General features: G+C 36.6%; 1 protein-coding gene across 1 annotated transcript in view; it reads left to right on the top strand.

The window, feature by feature from the left end:
* ATP8A1 (ATPase, aminophospholipid transporter (APLT), class I, type 8A, member 1) overlaps positions 1–18,249 on the top strand; it is a 235,996-nt gene extending 217,747 nt beyond the window's left edge. Inside the window, exons 34-37 of the mRNA XM_008567055.1 lie at positions 6,536–6,624; positions 7,383–7,475; positions 15,903–15,994; positions 17,314–18,249. Of these exons, the coding sequence (XP_008565277.1) occupies positions 6,536–6,624; positions 7,383–7,475; positions 15,903–15,994; positions 17,314–17,411 (372 nt within the window). The 3' untranslated portion in view covers positions 17,412–18,249. The remainder of the gene's footprint in view (positions 1–6,535; positions 6,625–7,382; positions 7,476–15,902; positions 15,995–17,313) is intronic.
* Positions 18,250–24,471: the final 6,222 nt, after the last annotated feature.

Raw genomic sequence — 24,471 nt, 5'->3', positions numbered from 1 at the left:
TATATATATATATATATATATATATATATATATATATACACACCACATTTTGCTTATTCATCCATCTCAGTGTTGTTTCCACCTTTTGGCTATCGTGAGTTGTGCTGCTATGAACATTGGTATGTGGAATATTTAAGCAGAAGATAAAATTTGCCAGTGGATTGAATGTGCAGTTTGAGAGAAAAGAAGGAAAGAAGGATGACTCCTAAGTTTTTTGGCCAAAGCAGCTGGAAGGATAAAGCTGTATTTGCCTAGATGAGGCAGACTAGGATTTTTTATTTTGCTTTTTTTTATTTGACATAGTGAAGTATTCGTGTTGCATAGTTAATAAAAATCATCATTAATGCTGGTACAAGAACTTCTCTTCCTGCCTATCATCCTACATCCCTTCCCCACCCAAAAAAGAAAACAAAACAAAAATCTATATTACTTCCAGGTATGAGACTTTCCTTGAATTCACTGAAATATTTCTACTGATTCAGACTGGGGGTGAGGGGAAGATAGTTTAACATACTTAGCTTTTAATGCATGTTGTTCAGTCTTTTTTTTTTTTTAAACAGAAAAGACAACCCACATTAGAAAAGGATGGTTAAGAAGCTAGATCACCCTCTTCTCCCCTCTCCCCAAAACACATAAATATCTAGCTATAACTCCCCCCAGGATAACTCCATGCCAAAACACAAGAAACAAGCAAACTGTAACCACCACAACACAGTCCCAGGGCTCTGGTGTTTTTGACTTTCTCCAGACAATAGGTTGTAAGAACTTATTTATCCAACAATTATTCATTGAACATTTGCTTGGTGGTTCAGTACTTGGGTTGTGAGAATTAAGATACATTTCTTCTTATAGAGAGGCTGGTCTAACCGGAAGACAAAGGAGCAACCAGGAATGAGTGATAGGTGCCAACCTAATGGCAGTCCAGAGTACGTCAGCTAATGCAGTCTAAGGAGGGAGGGACATCAGATGTGAAAATGCAAGGGTGAGCAGGAGTCAAAGAGGCAGACACCCAAGGGTGAGAGTGAGCGCATGCACTTTCCAGGAGTGGAAACACATTATGTGTAGCTAGACATGGGGGGCGGGGGGCCTTAAGCGATGATGATGGGAAGCACCATAAGTCAGATAGGAAAGGTCTTGAATCAAATTAAGGAGTTTGTGTTCTATCCTGAGGGCGATGTGAAGCCATTGAGAGAGTTTGATCCAGGAACTGCTAAATTCTCATTTGCACTTGGGAAATGTCCCTCTGCTGCAGTGTGAATGGCCAGAAGCAGAGGAATACTGGAGTTAGGAGGTCCAGCTAGGAGGCCATTGCAGGAGGACAGGCAAATTTGGGGGGGGGGGGATCATGGCAGCAAGGTCAGCAAGAGATGGGAAAGTCCGAGAAGATACTAAAACACAGTAGACACTGGTGATATATATTGGCATAAAGAGGCCATTCAAGCATATGACCCAGGTTCCTTCTGCCTTGGACAACCAGTGATGAAGCCACTTCCTGAATAGGCTGCACCGAGGAAGAACAGGCTTTAGGGGGAAGTCAGTTTGTGTTCAGTTTGGGGTGTGTTAGGTTTAGGTGTCTGTGCAGCATTCACGTTCAGAGCTGGGTGGTCTGTGTTCGAGGTACAGGCGGGAGATCTAAGCTGTGGGTGATTCTCATGTGTAGATAAGAGAAACCGCAGACTTCCCAGGGAGGGTGTTTAGTTGGGAACAGAAGGCTCCTGAGGGAATACCTGACCAATTTTCCTTTCCCTTTATGCAAGACTCTTCCGAATGATCAGTTTTCTAATAATTACGTTCTACAAGCAGCATCTTTAACAGCCTAGACGATATTCTCTCATACGGATGTGCATTAACTTAGCCAGCCACACCATGACCTGTTACTTTCGCTAATGTTTTGTTAGTTAAAAGAACCGACAATGAATATTTGCACTTCCCAAAATTAGTTCCTTGAGGTGTTAGTAGTAGTTTGTGGGGAAAAGTATCCCATGATTGATAAATACATCTGGGAAACTTCAGTTTAAAAAACTATTCGATAGGGTTCTTTACTCTGACTTCTCAAAGGCTTAACTACTCCTCTGCCTGTGACTCTCCAAGAGGGTACTGCTGTGGTCTGTTTGCACCTGTGCTTAACCTTGTGCCACGGGCCCTTTGCAGGAAAGGCGTGCTCTCAGCACTAGTGACTACAGAACAGTTTCATGAGATACTAATCTATGAGCAAAAACTGTACCTCATTTTAACACACAGTTCAGAAATTGAATTATCAAATTAACAGAAATGAATGTTTGTTACCAAATACCTTTCCCAAAGGCTAGTACATTGGTGGCGGAAATATAAATTTTTACAAATACCTTTTCCCCCGTATGCCTCCCCCAAACTGTGGTAGTGAATTTTTAAAATCTAATTTGGCAGTGTTTCTGCCATTACAGAGTGGCTCAACACTTTCCCATGTTAGTGATTACTTGTTGCTGCTTTTGTGAACACCTTTCCTGGTTTTGTGCCTATCTGTTGGGATCTCCGCTATTCTTATGAAGATGTAAATGGACTATTTTTATGATCAGATTTTACCAAAGAATTTCATGTGTTTGTAATAGTCATTCTCCCAGTTTCTTGTTTATCATTTACTTTTTTTGTTATGTTCTTTTTGAACATGTGGAAGTTTTACATTTTTGTGAATCAGTTTCTTTAAACCATTTCCTTTTGTAGCTTTTTAAAACTGTTTTTAAGTTTAGAAAGCCCTTATAGAAAACTTTATCCAGACACTTAATAATCACTTCTTGGTTTGTTTTGTTATTGTCGTTGTAGTTGCTAATGTTAACTCTTAACTCCTCTGGAATTTTTATTAATTTCTCCTGCTACACTCCCCTCCAAAAAATATAACTAACCAAGTTATGCAGTACTGTTTTCTGCATAATTTTCCCTTCTCAAGTTAATATGTTATTATTATGCAGTCAGTAATAATTTCTATAAGAAAAATTATCTTTATTTTCTAAATTAGTAAATTGAAATCAATGTTATTTTATTAGTGATCAGTTACTTTGGCCTATGTTGAGACCAGCATATATTGAGATATAGTTGTGATGAAAACCATGATATTTATAAACTAACTTACACTTAATGGTAATGTGATAAAAATTTCCTTCCTTGGGGCGGCGGGGGGAGGTTGGAGGGAAGGAATGAAGGAGAAAGAAAGAAAAGACCACAATGATACCTTGAACTTTCAGAAGGAAAGAACAAACCTAAGGATACTAGAGATGAGGGGAGGGAGGGAGGGAGGTTGGGAAGTAATGGGGCAGGCAAAGGGCATAAAGAAATATCACAATTTGTAAAAATGAATATGCTAATAATAAATTTTAAAAAATTTTTAATTTCCTTCCTTGAATCCCATGGGCCAGGTCACTAGAAAAAAACAAGAAACTAAAAAATGTTAAAAGAAATTTTAAAATTAAAATGAAGAAAGGAAAGTTTGTTAATAATCAGTGTTGATAATAAAAGCAGCCACTTCACACACTGTATCGGGTTTAATTCTTTACGATCCACTTTACAGCTGAGGAAACTGAGACTGAGAAGTTACTTCCTGAGAGGCTGACAGCTGGGAAGGCAGAGCCAGGACCACTTCCAGGGCTGTTTATCACCAAACCTGCTGCCACTGGGGTCCGTGGATATAGTCTTAGGGTTCTCCAAAGGGCCTTCTTCTTTTGCAAGTCATCTATCTATACATAGAGTAAGAGTCACAGTGCACCACTCTGACCTTCATAGTGTAAAAGTAGACATAGTCTTAAGAAGCACATCTTAAAGGTTTAGAGGCAATGGCAGGTTTGAATTCTCTCTCCCACGAGACTGAACGTGGGCACATTGGCAGTGATGGTGTGGGAAGGTAGGTGCTTATGGATCACCCCATTGTGGGTCAGAAGGCAAGCCCCTCTTGTCTGGGCGTGCCCTTGGCTTGACCAAATGCACCTAAGTGTGTATTTTCTCAAACACTCTTTCTCTGCAAGTTCACATGGAAATTTCAGGACAATTCCCCTGCCACAAGCTGCATTTGCAGGCAGCATCGGTTTATTTTTGAAACCCTAGTGGTCCAATTTTGAGCCAGCATCTCTATGCAGAGACAAGCAGTTGCTTGTTCCGCGCTCAGGGCTTGTGCCCTCCCATTTACCAGCTTTGCAGCCCTGTCGGCTGATCCCTTCCCAAGTCCCCCGGGAGCCACTTTTCTGGCAGATTCCATTTGGTTTCACAGGGCCTTAAGGAGGGGCAGCGGGGGCCACTTGGCATGGCCCACCAACCTCCCACATTAGGAGCAATTTGCAGACTGCTCTCAGGGGGAGCCGGAGCCCAGCCACCAACAGGCTGCTCCTGTCACCACCATTGTCTGCGGGATCAGTCGCCTTTTCCCAGCTGACCTGCCTGCGAGTGCGGAGATGTGAAAAGTTAGAGACAAAACTGGTTGCTACAGAGTGAGGGGGAGCTTTCTTGTACAGAAAGGAAGGAAATACCTCTGTGGGATTTTATTCTTTTCCCCCTCTCTTCATCCAAAAAATACAAAGAGACTCTGTCTTTAATGCGAATGCCGGCTTTAAATCTTTTAGATTTGGATTAACTCTGCAAAAGAAAAAAAAATCTGACAGGCTTTCAGATATGACGCAGAAAAACTTTTTTCCCCCCTCAATTCATGTTGTTCATTTGTAAAGCCAAAGGCTGGTGAACTGAATAGTGGGTGCCCATTGCTCCCCCATAGTTAACATCACAATGGTCAGAATTAGCAGCCTCAAGTTTCCACCACTTTTGCTGCTTTCACCAGAGGACATTTAATACTAGGTGCTGATGTCAAGAATAAATTTATCTTCTCTTGCCTACCAAATTAAAATATATTAAAATTAAGCCAAGTAAACATGGTATTTTCGGTTATATGTCTTAGAATCTTAACTTACCTTTTCCCCCCAAAGGAAAAAGAAATGGGGTTTTTTACAGTTGTTACCTTACTAGAAAGCTTCCTTCAATCTAAATAAAACCCACTGACTTGATAGACATTTCCTAGTACATAATTATTGTTGGTTTTCACTATTGAGGATGTCGGCAAACATGTTGAAGATCATGTTTTGCTTATTAAATAAAGTGACTTTTATGTGAATTTTTCATCTCGGTGTCTAGTCTATGGGTGCTGGTCCATTGAACCCACATGACAAAATTTATTTTCTGAAATTCTTGGTAATAACATGTTTTTATTTTAAACGTGTTCAGAACTATTCAGTCCTATACAGTGAAAAACCTTAGCATCCTTAAAGCAGTGGTCTGTATTGATAAGTCCATGTTAATGTGGGCAGAAATGTAAACAGCAGTTCCTGGTCCTCAGTAGAGAATCAAAATGAATACGTAATCTGAAACGTAATTTATAATTAGTAATCTTTATATTTGATAAGGATTTATTAGGACTGTTTATGGGTAACTGTGAAACTGCCTAGAAGAATTAAACTCTAGGTTATTTTTAATTCAAACCACACCTGGTTAAAAAAAAATTTTTTTTTCCTGTGTGATTTTTAGTAGAATATACATGTGCATGCGTTAGTTGGCTACTTTTTAATGGAATTATGACAATATGTTTATGGATTTGAATAGGTCCTACAAATTTACTCTTGATAAATAGACTCAAAGAAGTGAAACCAAAATATTTCTTTTGGTTTTTTTGTACAACACTGTTCCTTTTAAACTCTGTATAATTATGTTACAAAGATTTTTTATTATAATTGAAAACAACTAATAGAATTTATTACTTTTTAAATCACAGAATCACTTTCTTAGCAACCGAAAAGTCTCTGATATAACAATTTAGGATTTAATACAAAGGAATTATTAAAGTTATTTTTAATGCACCCTTATTTGGATTTTACATAGCAGGCATCTGTTTTAACTTTAGCAATAACAGGTATACACTGATACAAGTTATATAAATCATTGAACAAAAATTAATATTATCCCTACCTAATATTAGCCAAAAATCAAATTGTTATCATAGAGATCTTAATTTGATTATGCTATAGTCATGATTGATCTGGGTGATTTTTTTAATAACCTGTAACTTTACAAAAGTAAAGCTAATTTTCATTTGCCAGAAATAGTAAATTCAGTTTCCAACTAGGATTTATTTTACATGTTATTATAAGAGAATTTTAACCAAAGTATATTTTTAGTTTGCTCAGAAACATTGATTTTGATATTCTAAGTTATAAAGGAAGTTCAAGGTTTATTACGCTGTATATTAACCACAATAATAAAAATTTTATATAAAAATATAAGAACATTTGGTACATGATAAAACTTTACTATATGAGCTACTTGAGGGGAAAAAAGATATAGTAAATGCATGTTTTAAACATTTGACTTTTAATTCCAAATATTTCATGGGTTTGAATCCAGAGTTATTGTATACCTTCTTACAGAATAATATTCTTAAAATTATTTTACCTGAAATCATATAAAAACTAAACATGAATGATGAATTTATTGACTTTTAAAGAAATGTTGTTTCTGATGATTTGCACAGGCAGCCATGTTGTTTAGTTCCGGAGTCTTTTGGACGGGCTTGTTATTTATCCCTGTGGCATCTTTGCTTCTTGATGTGGTGTACAAGGTGTAAGTATAATACTCAGTCATGCACACAAAAGTATCCATGCGTATTAATCCTCAGATTTTGCTAGTTGTAATGTCAACTCGTTACATGTAGAGTTTGCAGAACAGGAGCTAGTAATATTAATTTCAAATAAATAAAGAAGGAAGGAGTGATTCAGAAACTAGAAAACTAAATTAGTTTAAAAGACCAAACAAGAAAAAAGCAGGTAGTTTCAATTAAGATCAAAGTGTATTGCATTGGAGAGAATTACATTAGAGGGTACATTTTTTAGAAATCAGCCTAAAAACCCAGAAGAAAAAAAATTTAATAGTTGTTAAAAAAATTTTTAGTTAAAAAAAATTTTTATATTTTTTTTTTAAATAATAATTGCTTGTCTGATTCAAAACATATGTATAGAATGGAAAAAACAAAAACTTTACTAATTTTTCCCAAGGATTATAACTTTTAAAATGTTATTTCTTTCCACAAAAAAAGGTATCATTAAAGTTAATTATATGATGTTTAATAACTATGAGAGTTTTAATATTATAAACCTAAACCATTTATTTTAAAACTATATTTACTTATATTTCCTATAATTATATTAATGCTCAAAATTACTGTAATTTTTTAGATTCTATTGAGAAACTGCTCATATTCTGGTCACCACTGTACTTACCAGCATCATGATAATAAAGCAGACATCTAGTTTTGTAAAGTCTTCACCCTAGTATTTCCATACAAATCCTTTTTTTTTTTTTTTTTTTTTTTTTTTTGGCAGTATCAAGAGGACTGCTTTTAAAACATTAGTAGATGAAGTTCAGGAGCTGGAGGCAAAATCTCAAGACCCAGGAGCAGTTGTGCTTGGAAAAAGGTAAAATATACACTGAGTATGTTCTTTTCCAAGATGAACTTTAAATATCTTTTACTAGTGGTTGGAAATAAGTGATAAAACCTGTATTAATGAGCTAACATGCAGCTTGCGTGGAATCAGAAAGATTTTGGAAACAGAGAAATAGGGATTCAAAACAGACCCATCACTTATTAAGCTGTGTGTGGCCTTAGCCAAGTTGCTTAATGCTACTGAGCCTTAATTTCCTCATCAGTAAAATGGGGCTGATAACACCTACCTCATGTTAGTTGTGAGAACTAAGTAAAATATTACAAAGCATGTAGCGTAGTGCCTGGTGCTTAAGGAGCCTAAAATAAATGGTAGTTACAAATATTATTGTGATATTAAACTGAAAGGGAAGAAAAATATTTTTAGCTTGGAACGGTATTCATGATAAAACAGTATGTAATCAAAAATCATAGTTTGACATAGGGCAAACTGCCCTATAATTGCATTTGTGGTTTAGTACGGTATTAGGAACTGACCTGGATATACATATCTTATAAGTGAGTTATTCTTTCTAAGTTCTCTTCCTCACTACCACGCCCGCCCCAAAAAAGCAAAGTTAGAAAGCTAATCAAAAACACTAAATTCACAAAGCATTGTAAAAAAAAGAAAATTAGTTGAAAGTGGGCCGACCAGTTAGCTTACTTGGGAGAGTGTGGTGCTGGTAACACCAAAGTCAAGGGTTCAGATCCTCTTACTGGCCAGTTGCAACAACAACAACAAAAAAACCAAAACAACAAAAATTAGTTGAAAGTAGTCTATAATAAAACACAATATGAAGATGATACCAGGAATTTGTTCTATTTTTTCTCTCATCATACTAAAGTGAGCTAAAGTTCTGTCTAAACCATAAGTTTATGTCTGTACATGTAAATGCTCTAGTATATATGACCTTCATCACAATTCACTGTTATTACTCAGTTTGGCACATGGAGTAGGTGTCAGACTGGAAACTCAAGCTGAGACCTTGGCTTCCAGCTCCCACTCCTTCTCATCAGACTGAAGGAAAATATTAGCACTGACATTGAAAATATTAGCACTGACATTTGTGGAGCACTCACTCCAAGCCAAGTGCTTCACTTGCATTTATGTGTATATCTCATTGAATCCCTGCAACAACCCTGTGCAGCTTGATCACCTCCATTTTTTCCAGATGAGGAAACTGGGGCTTAGAGAGCCTAGGTTTCCAAGGTAGAGCCCATGCTGAGTGATTCCAGAGCTCCTGCTCTGAACCATTCACTATTCTGCCTCCTTTTGCTGCTTTTTCAAGAATGTGGTATAGCAGCAAAAATAGCTTACCAATAACTTGACAAAGCACTCAAGCTCTCTAGGTTAGTGCTGCTGTGTACATGACGGGAATGATAATATGTTCTTTCAGGGTGGTAGGGGTTCTCCTCCCCGCACCTGCCCCTTCATTCACAAATCTGCATCACATGGTTTATCATACCAGAGCACCTATTCTTTGCCTGGCACAAACAGTCCTTCGGTAGATGTTTGTTCTCTCTTTCGCTCTAGCAATGAAAAGGATATGTTAAGAGCCCTAGCTCACAAAATTGAGAATAAAACCATTTATTAACAATAATTAGAGAAAGGCCACTGATAATACTGTTACTATCCTTAGGAGTAAATTCCTCATATTTGTAAGTATGTTAATAAAACATACCTTAAGCCCCTCCAGGTGATACTTAGTTTACCTAGTTTGTCATATATCTGGGACTCTGACAATTCATAAAGCAGACTGAGGGTTCGATCTGATTACCTCCAGGTCCTAAAGAGTCAATGAGTCTGTAATATATGTAACCCCTTCCATTAAATAAAATACATCAGCCTAAAAAGGAAAGAAGTTGATTCTCCCATAAATGACCACCAACTTCTCCATAGAAAATGCACTATATAAATTCCCTGCTGCTGCCCTGCTCATTTGCCTAATAACCTATTCAGCTTTTCTCAAGAACTCAGAAATGAGTGAGCTATTAGCTGAATACCACAAAGAAAAACCCGTGGTGTGCTGCACATACCCCATGTTGCTGTTGCTGTGATTGGTGATAAGAAGAAGAGAGCTGGTCATTGTAATCACAGCAGCCTCCTGCTACAAGATAGCTAGAGGACGGGGAACAAAAAGGATCTGTGAAAGGAGAAGATAGCAACTGGATGAAAAAGTCCCTATGCTAAACTAATTACATTTGAAGGCAGTTAAAGAATTGTCAGATTGATTTTACTGCCAGGATTATGTTAGGAATCTTGAATAATGAAATTGATGTCAAATTTTGGGCCGGCCTGGTGGCGCACTGCGCTAGTGCGCCGCTTGGGAAGTGCGGCTGCGCTCCCGCCGAGAGTTCGGATCCCACATACAGACCGGTTCCCGCTCACTGGCTGAGTGAGGCACGGGGGCAACGCCGAGGGTTGCGATCCCGTTGCCGGTCCCGGTCTGGTACGGGCGCGACACTGAGCGTTGCAATCCGTTGCCGGACATGGAAAAAGACAAAAAAAAAATTGATGTCAAATTTCAAAAAAGTTAGCAAATTTTATCTACCTTGTCAAAAGGGGAGAAATACAGGAAATGTATATTCTAGTGATACCAGACTTCCTTTACTTCAAAAATGCCATGTTATTTTATATCTCCCAGTCCTTGCACATGCTGTCCCCTTGTTTGGGAGCCAGTAGCCCTCTTAGACTAAGCACTCAAATTCCTAGCTTTCAAAATCCAGTTCAGATGCAGAATCCTTGACTTTTCATGTCCAAAACTAAATAATTCCTAGCCTACTTTCCCTGTGCTTTATATAAACTTGCATTGTTATATTTACTACATTGCATTAGATTGTATTTGTGTACCCTATATATGTTTGTTTCCCCTGCCAGATTGAGCTACTTGAAGGAGAGGCTCATGTCTTAGTCATAGCTGCAACCCATCACCTGGTGCAGCTCTGGGAACTTAGTAGTGCTTGATCATTATTTGTTGACTAGATGAATGAATGGTCAAGAGAATAAACTAAGGAATGAATGAATGAATGGGCAGACAAAAGAACGGTTGAGTGGTGGGTGGCAAATTAATGGTTGACGTATGGACAGTGAAGTAAATTCTGATGCATAAAATCATAGAATTATATGTTATACTTCCCAAACTAGGCAATATCCAAAGCAGTGATTGTTCACCTTTTTGTCATAAAGTGATAGAATTCTTAACTTCAGAAATATCTTGTGAGTTGATCATCTCTAATTTTTTTTAATCTTCACTAAGTAAGTACTACTGTTGAGCTCAAGTTATATATGAAATGCAAATATGTCAGAGAAACTATAAATTGTAAGCACTGCAGGAAGGCTAATGTTTACAATAATTTATTTCTCATCTTTTTTCATTTTCAAAAATTAAAACAACTTGATCAAAGTAATTAGTCATTTCTAGTAGAAATAGTATGCCACTTACCATATTATCCAGTGTGTTAGATACATTCCATTAGATTTTAGGGGGAAAAGTATGTTTCATCAATCTAACTATATTGCTTTTGAGCCATGGGTTACGGTAAAAATCAATTTAAGTCTAAAATATTAGGAGAATAACCCAAACCTTACTCCTGACCAACTGTGTAGCAATGACTTCTAATTTTTCGTTGAGAAAATTGCTTATAAGCTCTGAAACCCTGTTCTTTGCTGGAACTTTTATGTGGGCATGCTCCAATATCAGAGAGCAGAAATATCTACAATTCCAAAATCCAAAAAACTCTGAAGTTCAAAATTTCTTTGCTAGAAAAACCAGAGTCATTTGTTCTGTAAATGTAAGGACAACCTATAGTATTTATTTATTCCACAATGTAAATATACATTCTGTAGCAAAAATATTAATTTTTGGAATATGGGCCTCCTAGATTATGTCAATAAGTTGTGTGTAACATCTTACCTTTTCTAAAACAAACCAAAAAAAAAGCACATTTAAAAACCCAGAGACTTAAAATAGGGGATTATGGACACTGTGAGCTCTCACTGTGAGACAGGGTAATTATTTTTAGATATCCTTGGCATGTGCGTGAAGCAATGTATCTTACAGACAAGCAGGTATGATAACATGATTCATAATTTGTACTTCTAACTATAGACATTAGCCAGCATATCATCAGCAGCCATTACTAAATAGAGTTTTGGCCTGGGATCTTCAGGTTAGTCCTCTCTGATGTGTCCATCAGCAGTGTTTGGTCCCAGCCTAGCATAAGAGGAACATGAGGCATCAGATCTTTTGGTCATGTTGATGGCGATGGTGTCTCCCCAGCCTTTCCTTGCCTGGTTTAGCTTAATGAGAAGCAATTTTAACATCGCCTCCGGACTAATAGAAAAGAAATGCTGTTTCTCAACTTCCATACTGGGTTTTATGTCAGAATTACAGAAATACCTTGGGGAGTGGGGTTGAGGACGGGGGTATTATATCAAATGTTTTCCCCCAGTCTACTCTCATCACTGTATAATGGTCCTGTCGAACATCTGTAAACAAGAGTGACAGAATGATGAAACGTTCTCTCTTCCACAGCAAAGATCAGGCCTGTTATGTTATTGCTTATCTCCTCACCACCACCACTGCCTAGCGAGGGACAGCTGTACATTACACGTCCCACGAATGAACAGTTATTTTCGAGGTACTTCAAAAAGTTCGTGAAAAGATTCACATTATATTTTAGTTCTGTTTTTCCACAAATTTTTTGAAGTACCCTGTACTTTCTGGAGATTCTTTTTTTTTTTTTTTTTGTCTTTTTTCGTGTCCGGCAACGGATCGCAACCCTCAGTGTCGCGCCCGTACCGGACCGGGACCGGCAACGGGATCACAACCCTCGGTGTTGCTCCCACACCTTGCTCAGCCAGTGAGCGGGAACCGGTCTGTATGTGGGATCCGAGCCCTCGGCGGGAGCGCCACCACGCTCCCAAGCAGCACACTGTAGCAACGGATCGCAACCCTCAGTGTCGCGCCCGTACCGGACCGGGACCGGCAACGGGATCACAACCCTCGGTGTTGCTCCCACACCTTGCTCAGCCAGTGAGCGGGAACCGGTCTGTATGTGGGATCCGAGCCCTCGGCGGGAGCGCCACCACGCTCCCAAGCAGCACACTGTAGCAACGGATCGCAACCCTCAGTGTCGCGCCCGTACCGGACCGGGACCGGCAACGGGATCACAACCCTCGGTGTTGCTCCCACACCTTGCTCAGCCAGTGAGCGGGAACCGGTCTGTATGTGGGATCCGAGCCCTCGGCGGGAGCGCCACCACGCTCCCAAGCAGCACACTGTAGCAGTGCGCCACCGGGCCGGCCCTGGAGATTCATTTTAATGAGTCAACCAAAATAGCTTGTCAACCCAGTATACAGACACATGCAAATTTACCACTCTTGGAGGATCACTGGAAAATACCTTAAGACAACATGTTCTAACATGTTCCAGGATGGTAAATAGGTATTTTACCAACTCTAACATTTTTTAGTGTTTCTAGATGAAATATTACTTTTAAACGTGGTATCTTTCCACTCACCTACACCAAAAATTCAAGTTGAGACATTTTAGTGGGCTTGGAAATAAGGTAACAATATTTAAGTGGTAGTTGCTGTGTAATTGCATTAAACAAACTCATAATTTGCATAGCTTGGTATGTAAATGAAAGACCAACTTTCAGTTGTAAATATCAGATTGAGTAAAACTACTAGCCAAGAGTTGTGAATAAAATGTGGTTTTTTTTAGTGAGAAGGTATCATAGTCTTGTTTTTCTTTTGTCTTCTCATACTGTTAAGCTGTTCGACAAAAACTGAACTTTTAATATACCTATTAATGTTAGCATTTATCATTAAATTTTATAATATGACTTGATAGTAATATCAGTACCCACAAACATCATTGGCACAGAACTGCATAAACTTTGAAATAATGCATAGTTCCCTAATGGTAGGATAAGGCTAGAGAAATACAACTCATCACTTATTTGTTAAGCTCCCTCCTATGAATGGCATTTATATTCTGGAGAAGGGCCTCTTTGCTCTACAGGGGCTAAAGCAAAAAGCTCAGAGTAGCCAGGGAAAAACAAAACAACCACCTAGTAGTTTTCTTAATAAAGAGGTAGAATGGGGGTATTATAAATTAAATCTCATGTGCAACTCTAGGCCTTTCACATTGAGCTAAGCTTGAATATAAACCAAGGCATCAAAGTTGACCTTTACAAAGTACCTTTTGTTTTGTGACGATCTCTGTTCTAGTTGATTTTTTTTAATAATAAAGTCCTTGGGATCCAGGGGATGAGGATGGGAGGGACCAGCATTTGCTGAGTGCTTCCTAAGTGTCAGTCACTGTGCTGACAACCCCCTGACTCCTCACAGGCTGCCTGAGAGTTAGGCATTGCCCTCCTGTTACATATGAGATGACCCAGAGAGGTTTGCCTACAGCGACCCAGCTAATAAGTAGCAGATTCAAAATTAAACCAAAGTTAGACTCCAAAGCCCATGCTCTTTCCTGAGGAATGTACTACATTCCCAAGAAAGAGATGTTCTTATTACTTTTTTTTTTTTTGTAACATTGGAACTATGAACTTGATGTAACAGCTGAGTGAGAGTCTTATATGAACTGTTATAAAACAAAATTATTTTATCTTATGTGTTTCAGTTGCCATAATATGAAAGATAAAATTCTCATGTCTGCCTTCTTAACACTTGAGTGTTCTAGTATTAAAGTATTATGCATTTAGGAAGGCCAGCCTGAAACCTGGAAGATGTATTTCAGGAAGAAGAGTGTTCTGTAGTCATTTCAGTGTTAAACACCAGAGACTTCCCAGCACCCCATCCACAAGGCACTGCTAGCAAAATCAGACCACCTGCAGCTAACGCTGCCGACTTCCTCAAAGCAGTTACATATTTTAGTGTCCTCCAGGGTCCTGGGGTGTGTAATGTTAGATCATTTAAAGAGTACAGTAAGAGTGACCCCATTAAAATAGCCTTTTCTCATTCCTCATAGCTGCTTATATCACTGACAAAAATAAGTTTTACAACTATTTACAGAACCACTGGAGTTTTAGATTAATTTGTTTTCTTGCCTTAATGTAACTAATTCCCAATGACAATAAAATATGTCTGGTAAGTACCAGTTAACATCTCTAGATTTTAAAAATGTGTGGAAGATTATTACAAATGTCAACATTTCTAAATATTTTTCCTTCAGTTTTTGCCTAAGTGTTTGTATAATTCATTTACACAATGAGTTCATTTTGTAGAGGATCCTTTCTTTGTATATGATAAAGATTGTTCCATTTCAGGGTCTCTGGCAAAGTACAGAACTAACATAATTTACAGCCATTTAACTAAAGCTTTTATAGTGGGAAAAACACAAGATGGAAATTTTTCAACTGAGTCAGTTCCAGTTATTAAAACAAAATTGCATAAACATTTGCTGCAATGTACGTGGATTACTTATTTGCTTTTCATGCTTATGTTCATGATGTTCATATTATGTTCTTTGATATTGAAGCAAGGTTTTATAAATTAACCAATGGAGAAATGTGATTGGGAAGACTGATGATGTTTACAGGTGTATTTGAGAATTATTACTCAAATTCATTTATTTGACAAATATTTGAGTTCCTACTGTGTGAGGCAGTGTTCTATGTGCAGTGGGGGGAAAAGATACATTATTTTGTGCACTTTTGTATTTTTATAAGTTACATAATGAATTATATGGACTTCTGTGGAGAAGATCATTCTAAACATTCATTGAAAAATAAATATTTTCTTTGTTATCTTACTAGCACAATTATTTTCTGAAAATAGTTTATTTTAAAATGAAATTAAGGAACACATTTCATACCATATTAGAATGGTAATGGAATTTTTCTAATTAAAAAGTCTATGAATTTTTTTCTTTGTGTAATTTTAGTTACTATTTAGTTTAGTTAATATTTTTAACTATAAAGTATTATTTTGCACCAAAATATGTACAAAGTATGAAAAAGATAGTGATAATTGAGTTTTTAATTTTTAAAAATGCCATGCTTAGAATATACATAGCAAGTCAACAAAGTTTTTAGAAGCTAATAACACTACTGGATGATTTTGTATTTTTTAAACTAATTGTGGTGTACAAATTCCATATCTCCATTTGACTAAAAGATAACATGGTGGGTTGGGGGAAAGGAAATCTTTTTATTGGGAGGAGGATTACTGGGGACAAAACTCCTCCTTCGCTATGGAAAAAAATGGCCTCAAAAGTGTCTCTAAATACTTGAAATCTCATTTGCTATCTGAGAAAATGGGGTAAAAAGAATCACTAGGCTACAGATTTCTCAAGCAATCTTTTGTGTAAGTGTAACTCTCTTTGGTGGTCCTGTGGGCACACTGCGGGCTCTGCTGAGCTGATAATTTATTTCACACGTTTGCACCTGCTCTGCTCTGTAGCCTCACCGAGAGGGCTCAACTGCTCAAGAACGTCTTTAAGAAGAACCATGTGAACTTGTACCGGTCTGAATCATTGCAACAAAACCTTCTCCGTAAGTATTTGAGTTCTGATTTTAAATAAATCCTCTGTCATTACTGTACCGTAGCCTTTATCAGAGCAGAACTTTGACTTTAGATATATTTAACTATTTAAAATTAACATCTAAAACAAGTTTTGCATTTTTGTAGCATGTTATGTAAATGACAAATGGTTAGAGAAGCCATTGGCCACAACTATCTCACTTTTAACAGAAGAGACAGCATTTTAAGATTTTGCTCTTTCACTTAAAGAAAAACAGTAGTACTAATTTCCACATTCTTTGCTTCCTTAAATCTTAAAAAAAAAAAAAGTAAAGTAAATCTTAACTCTTAAAAGCTGCCTCTCCGTATTGTTATCTTTTCTTGCATAGCTTTACAAGAGCCTTTTCAGCTTTCATACAACACAAAGAAACATATATTTTCCCCTTCAAAAATATTTATGAATATTTTAGAGTTGTAAAAAATTATTAGGAATTATGCCCTCTCAACATTTCAAGGATCTAAAAAAGAATATAACATATAAAGCCCTGTAGTAAATTTATTTGTGTTAGTATATATCTTTTGTTTCATGTCATTTTCATATGTAATTTATTTTCATTTATATATACTCATGTTTAATGCTTTTGCTCTTTACACTTCAAGAGGCCTTCTAAGGGTGTAATCCCCTTGGGGGTCGTTTCTCATCCCCACGGCCCCTGCAACAATGTTGGGGCATCAGTGAGTTTGTTTATAGATGCCAAGATTCAAGGAGAATATCCTCTGAAGGAAGGAGACCGCTTTTTCACCATTAGCAGCTATTTGTGGTTATCTCCTCCTCACTTTTTTTTAATTGAAAAATAATAATTGTACACAGTTACAGGGTACAGTGTGATGCTTTGATATATGTATACATTGTGGAAGGACTGAATCAAGCTAATCACCACCTCACCTACTCATCCTTTCTCCTTCCCTCATCCACCTAATCTACGTGGAAATACACAAGCCCACTTAACTAGACTCGCCCACCCTCTCCAGCCATGGAGAAGCAAAAATGGGGAGGGTTGGACTTGCAGAACTGAACAGAGGATTGAGGGAGATGGGGGGGGTGCCTGCCCCATCTTCTAGGGAGCAGAAGTCATAGAATCTAAACTGACAACCTGCGGTCATCCCATTCTTCATTTTCCAGTTAAGTCTGTGTCTTTTCTGGACATTAAAAATTAGTGTCTTCATGCTCTTGAAGGTGGAAAGGATTGCATTAGTTCCCCAAGTTAGAAAATGAATACTCAAAACTCAGAATAAGAGCAATTTCCAGTGACTTCATGATAATGAATCCTGCTTTTTCATTAACTTACAGACGGGTATGCCTTCTCTCAAGATGAAAATGGAATCGTTTCACAGTCTGAAGTAATTAGAGCATATGATACCACGAAACAGAGGTCCGATGAGTGGTGATGGGGAGGGGCTGAGAGGCAGGCCCTTCTACTTCTCTAAGGAGAGCTACCAGGTTGTCACTGCAGTCTGCTGACCAATTCCAGTCTGGTCCATGGAGAGGAAAGTGGATCTGAGCTCATCTTGCTGATGGACATTCAGATTCATGTATATTATAGACATAAGCACTGTGCAACTCTACTGTAACACCATCTCTCTCAGATCTTTTTAAGTATCTGCTAAGTCTCTGTAAAGAGAAATTGAAAATGACCTTGGATCTTGCCAGAGTACTTTCTTAAACTGAGAATAGGTCAGTGTTCTTAAGCCGTTACTCTGGGGCTGTAACTGACTATCAATTTATTGGCTATACCACAAGGTGACCAGCCATTTAAAAGCTCTAAAACAGTATTGAGTTAAAGGGACTCTTGATATCCAGATGTAGATTTCAGGATATGCTGAAACAAACCAGTGTTCTTAAGGAACTGACTCACCTTACTAAGAAAAATTTCTAAACAAGTGTTTGTGTTTGTCTTGATAAATGTTTGCCAAAGAAGTTCAGTAAGTGTATTTCTCATGCAGTAGTCATTTGCCCAGAAATTTAAGAGAAAGCTTACTTCCGGTTCTGCTGTAAGAGCTGCATGCTTGAGTTTTCAAATGTAAGAGTGATTTGCAAAAATGAATATTTCAAGGCATTTGCTACTAAAATCTGTGATGTTGTGCACCTTTGGCCTTACAAATGCTTCTTCATTGTCTTTTTTATTTGTTAAAATTAGAGGGCACATGTGTTAATGTGACTTGTTATGATACTGATTTTTTAAATTGTATTTATGTCTCAGTCATTTCTGATAAAGTTTCATCATTATTTGGATTTTTCTAAAAATTTGGCTTCCGCTATAGATGGAGTGATGTCACTTTGTCTTAAAGTTTTCCTCTGAAGAAAAATACACTTACATATTTATGTGGGATTTCCAAAGCTTCTGTCAAGATGTTTGGAATAACATGTCGGCTAAATGCATGGGCTTTTGTCATGTACATCGGCTCCGCTTTTGTAATGTGTCTTGATTCTCACTGTTTGTTCCCACTAGAGATGGCTGTCTTATGTGTTATGCACACCCAGTGTTATGGCAACTGTCTCTTACCTACAACTGAAAATTTCTTTACAGTTCACTTGTCAAACAGTTCCCAAAATTAGTCACGTGCTGTTTATTGGAACAAATAAGTCATACGTTTTTCCCATTTTAAAAATACCTATTGTACTTAAGCCTATATCTTTAGAGTCATAGGACACTTTTTATTATGTGTAAGTTTCATTACTACGTTTTAAAACTTATGTTCAGTTTAATTATTTTCGGCATTTTCCAGACATCTCCTGCAAATGCCTATTTTGCTAAATGGTGAAGGGACTGTAAAAACCACAGTTTTCTATACTATTTTTAAAATAATGTTTAAAAAGAAGAAAAGGAATTATAGTTTTCAGATACACTTCAGAGATCGGAGCAAACTATTTGCCTTTTATTCAAAAGCCTGTTTGCCTTTAAGTGGATTTACCAGCAAAATAGGTAGAATTTCCTCTTTTTAAAAAAAAAGTCAACTAGGATTGAGAAGAGAGGTGATTTTTCAAATTGTCCCTTGAAATTAAAAATTCACATTCTGTTTCACCCTTCTTCTCAGTCTAGATTTAAAATGAGAATATATATTATTTTCTTCTCTGTGTTAGTAGCTATTTAGTTATCAGGATGCCTCCATATTTTCTACAAATAAGAGGTTGTAACATGTATACAGAATTCCAGCCTAAAGAGAACCAGGAGTTTTCATCACTTCTCAGACCCTTCTTGTTTGGGGTTCAGATGGAGAGAACCATGATTCAAAACATCTAGAAAGACCACAGCTTTAAGAGTCTAAGATCATCTTCAGTATTCTGAAGTCACAGCTCTGTCTACCGAATGGGTTTTCAGAGAGGCTTTTCCTGGGCCTCTGAGCAGGGATAGCTGAGGTCAAACCACAGAAAACAAGAAAGCAAGAATGGAGGGCCGCCCTCCAGAAAAACACTTTAAACCAGTTACAGAGAAGAGCTGACTCCATTTGCCTTCCTTCATCGGTGGCATCCTTTTCCAAAATATTAGCATCAAAACATTATGACTATAATAGAACTGAATTTTCTGACTTCGACAAGAAAACTAAAAGTTTTATTTTTATCTTGAAATATGCATTGTTTCTGTGGAGCTCTTCATCATGAGAAGAATACTCATGGCTAATAATTTAATGTTCTAACATCTGAAATGTGATTAATTTATGCCTTTTTGTCCCATAGTCCTATTTTTGAATTATTGACATTAAGTCAATGTCTTTGCTTTTTGAGTGGGGGCACAGGGGGGGAGAGGGGGGTGGGCAGAGAGTGACCTCCTTGGTAAAACTAAAAATGTAACATTGCAGCAACTTTACAGTGTTAAATTAGAGAAAACGCTCTGGTTTTTTTACCTTCCTTAATTGGAAAAAAGTCGCATGGTTTTACCAGGATTGAAATAAACATTCAAAGTGACTTTTAACGGGTATTTTCTGGACTAAAGGACATGCACTCTTAAGTCCCATATAGGGTCTCTGGCAAATGCTAAAACGGTTGCTTTACAATGTTTACAATTCAGAAAATACTACTTATAGTAGAAAATCCTCATTCATTGAGCATTGAAAAGCTGGGAGTTCTTCTTTAATGTTGAATAGTACACAGTGATATTGAGCATGGACTTTCTAAATGTTTTATATATACATATAAAAATATATTGGTGTCTCACACCCAGAAAGATGCTACACTGTAGAAATTATTAGCGGGAAAACAGTGTTTCTCAGGAACATAGTAAATTTTAAATGATATGTGTGCTTCCCGTCCTCCCACCCCCACTCTGCTCTGTGAGACTGCTTCAGCAGTGCTGCTAACTTAATGGAAAACTTTTTCTAATCAAATCAGGTGAGTGTGTATTCTGCTAAATAATGTTGTTAGCCATTTACATGAATTGTATGCTCATTAAATGGAATCAATGACGTCTCTTAATTTCCAGGGGGGAAATGAATTCTAGAACTCAATCAGCATTTATTCTGATCATTAAATTTTGTATTTTAATTTTGCAATTCAGCATTCTAAATACCCAATATAAAGTCACATGGTAATACGTTCTACATTGTGTGCACTATACAACACTTATAACCTGTCATTCTAAATGTTCTTTTAGGAAATGACTGTGAGACAGAAAGTAATAAGTTGTATATTCACAGTTTTAAATTATTTGTAACAATGTCATAATTATTACAAAGCTAAACAACCATTAGTGTTTATTTTCATGCAGTTGCCCTTTGATAGTTCCTGGTTTTAAAACATATTTCATTAAAACTGTAATCTTATAATCATCTACAAAATTTATCAAGAAAATGCCCAGCCCATTCCCATCACAGAGACCAGGTATATGGAATTCTTTTTGTAAATTACCGAAGGTAACACCATGCAGTTCAGTGCCTAAAAAAAGCTTTTTAATGATGAACATTTCTATAATGCCTCTTAAAGATTACCATAGTCTGATTTTTCTCACATTAAAATAACTGAAGTCACTTGTGAAACCTAGTTATACTTTGCAGCATTTTAATTAACCTTCAACAGCTATTAAAATGGAATGTAAGTTAAATTTTGGAGGAAAGGAAATAAATGTTTTCCATTTTTTAAATCCTGATTTATTTTTTGTATGAGAGCAGCTGTGTTTTTGATAGTTTTATGGTTTGCATGAATTAATATTTAAAGTGCTCCAGACCAATGCATGGCTATTGCTGTAAATCTTGATGTTTATTTCTGCCTTATAAAATTCTATCACGGCATACCTGGAATTTAATATTCAGTGATCCTCCACTGAATGAATTAATTGGTCCTTGATACAACTTTTCTAAATCAGTAGATTATTTTACAAATTCAGACAAATTTAATTGAATCTTTTGTTGAGCTTACCTCTAAGAACTTTTCTTAATAAAGCTCACAAACCTTCTCAGCAAATAAATCTCCCTTAAGTAGGAAAAAAGCTAGATTTCATATTTACTTACTTTGAATTAACGGCAACTTTCCATAGGTAAATCTCTGGAAAAGATGTAAGCAGAATATTAAAAGATATATATTTTTATGTTCTAGTCTAGAATAGAAGCCATAAATGTAGTAAATACTGCTCGTTGTTTAACTACTTCAAGCTTCATTTTTCACATTTTCAAGTTTATTAAGTCTAAAAAAATTTTTTTAAAGAACAGCAGCCTTAGAAGGCAACCACTATGGAAATCTGCAGTTTGCATTAAAGATAAAGTAGTATTTTCAGCTCCATGAAAAACCATTTCTGCTGAAACTGCTGTAGAAATTGTGAAGCTGCATGAGTGGAGAGTATTGCATCTGTGATTATAGTAGTTTTCTCAGGTTGTTTATCTTGATGTTCGATGCACTGTGTTTTATAAATAGTTATTAAACTTGAATAATATTCATTTCTATGCAGTGTTACGTGTCATTGGCCTTTTGTGAATGTGCATGTTTTAAACTTCAAATTTTAAACATTTTGTCCTCTAATCGTTATTTAAAAGGAAATAAACTTTACCATTACATAAAGAAAATTGTTGAAGTTTTGATTGCTAGTTTAGAATTTATATTGCTTACTAAGATCTTCAAATCCTCAGTAACTACAGTCTGAGAAAGTGTATCTATTTAACAGCTTTTTAACATATTTTGTTTACAACCCCAGTGATATGCAAAATATCCCATCATTTTAACAGATAAATGAAACGTGAAAATGGAGGATGTTAATTCTAGTTTGGTAAGGAGAGTTGTTTTGAGAATTAAGTAATTTTTAATAAAATTACTGTATTTTGACTCTTCATTCAGAAAAGCCCCCAGGACTGTCTCCATTACATATTTAAATCAGTTTGCAGGTAGGCAACTAATTCATGGCTCTGTCCTTTTATGGAGGATGAATTTCTTAACTTTTCTAAACCTACTAATTTTTTTTTAAGCTTATAAGAAAGAGGCCAAATTTAGCCAGTAGAGTTTGAAGGAAATAACCAGAAAATAATGAACATGTGAGACAAAAGTATAGGAAAGATCAGAAATGAGAACAATCACTTTATCAAATTAAGCGGTTTTTGGTAAAAGAAACAACTGAAGCTGCAATTTGGTGAATTGCTAGAATAGGATTAGTTCACAGAGGCGCACTGGGGAACAATTTGAGGAGCCTCTGATTTTATTAGACTGAGGCCACGTGTGCTTAGTTGTCTGGAGTCCCACATCCTCTCACACAGTCTTCCCAGGGACAGCAGTCTTGTGTGGGTCTCCATACAAAACCACACCAGCAAAACAATTTGCGGAAGTGTTACCTGTACATTGTATCAAATAATTTTCACATTCAACTCCATTCCCCTTGAAATGAGCACTGTGTTTAAATTGCACAGTGACCCTGTGGTTTAAGTTGCCTTCTAATACTACCACAAGGAAACAGCAAGTTTGAAATACATTCCCATAAATTCAATACGTCATCCCCCATTTAAGGTTTGTTTTCGTATACTTATGGCATCTCTAACCTAAATCTTCCATTTCAGAAACACAGAGCCACCTCACTTTAATGAAGAAAGGTCTTCCTAACCTGGATAATTTCACAAGTAGGCTAATGAAAATTGTTGGAAAATATGAAATACTTTTTACCTTTCAGTTTTTATTATTTTCAAGTACTATACAAACTATGTAACTAACACATAAGAATTCCCTGTCAGAGTAACTTCATTAATAACTAACGTTTAATCGCAATTTTAAAATAGGCATGTACATAGCCATGTACAAAAATATATTAACAGTTTGTTCCCTTAATAGTTTAACATGCCTGTAAATTCTTATTTTTCCTGAACAGATAGTAAATAAACTTTTTAGATTATGCATAGGTAAACTTATCCCTACCCAATGAAATGTATCAAATTCCTGGTTGTAACTGATATACTTTTAGGAAGCTTTTTAGTGATCTTACTTGGTTTATTTTGGGGGGGGAGGGGGTTGCTTTTGATGTTTTATGCGGCTGGCCGGTACAGGGATCTGAACCCATGACCTTGGTGTTATGAGATTGCACTCTAACCAACTGAGTAACCGGCCAGCCATTAGTGATCTCATTTTAGAGAAAAAATTTCCTATAGATTCAAGTCAATCTGGTAAACTCACCACCAAGAGAAGTAGCCAGTAATATCACCAACAAAGAGTAAACAGATGGAAAAAATAAGAATTTATCTATTTGGACAATTAAAATACCATCTGTTGGCTTTGGAATGAACAACTATTTTAAGCAAATTTACTATGTTAAATATGTTTTCTAAAGCAGATGACAAAATAAATTTATAGGTCATGAGTACCCAATGGGGTGAGAGGGTTCCCTATACCAGGCAATAACAGTTAGTTGGCCAGATATCAAAGAGGGCCATATCAAGGACTGACTATCAAACTGTCACACCATTTTCTCTGCTCCTTGCCCCTGATCAAGTGAGATCTGCCCTCCCACAGTACTTACCTTTCATCTTCCTTCTAGAGCATTTCATCTGCTTTCTGTTATGTATTTGTTAACTTACTACACAGCTCCCTCTCCACCAGAATGATTTGAAACAGTGTCTCTAACTTCTTCTCAAGACAATCCTAAGCAATAAGCTACTGTTAATATCCACTTTACAAATGAGAATGCTGAGACACAGTGAACTTAAGTGGCCCATAGTCACTCTGCTTTTAAGAGAGACAGAAAACGAAACCAGGCGCTATAGCTCCAAAATCCATGCTAAATCACCCTCTGCTGTCCCAAGTTTCTCACATGAAAGGGAGAAATGTTAATCATCTTGTGTTTCCATTCATGCTTTATTTTATTCCATGTTCTCATAATGTAGCACAAACTCTACCTACCTATAAAATCCCCTGATATTTATAGGATATGTATGATGTTATGCAATTAATCACTTCTCCTCCAATAGATTTTCTGAAAAGTAGGTTGGACTTTTTTTTTTTTTTTTTTTTTTTGTTTTTTTGTTTTTTTTTTTTTTCGTGACCGGCAAC

This window comes from Galeopterus variegatus, unplaced genomic scaffold (genome assembly GCF_000696425.1).
Source record: "Galeopterus variegatus unplaced genomic scaffold, G_variegatus-3.0.2 Scaffold288, whole genome shotgun sequence".
Taxonomy (NCBI): domain Eukaryota; kingdom Metazoa; phylum Chordata; class Mammalia; order Dermoptera; family Cynocephalidae; genus Galeopterus; species Galeopterus variegatus.
The sequence above is the reverse complement of the archived record's forward strand: the minus strand, read 5'-3'. Positions and strand labels throughout refer to the sequence as shown.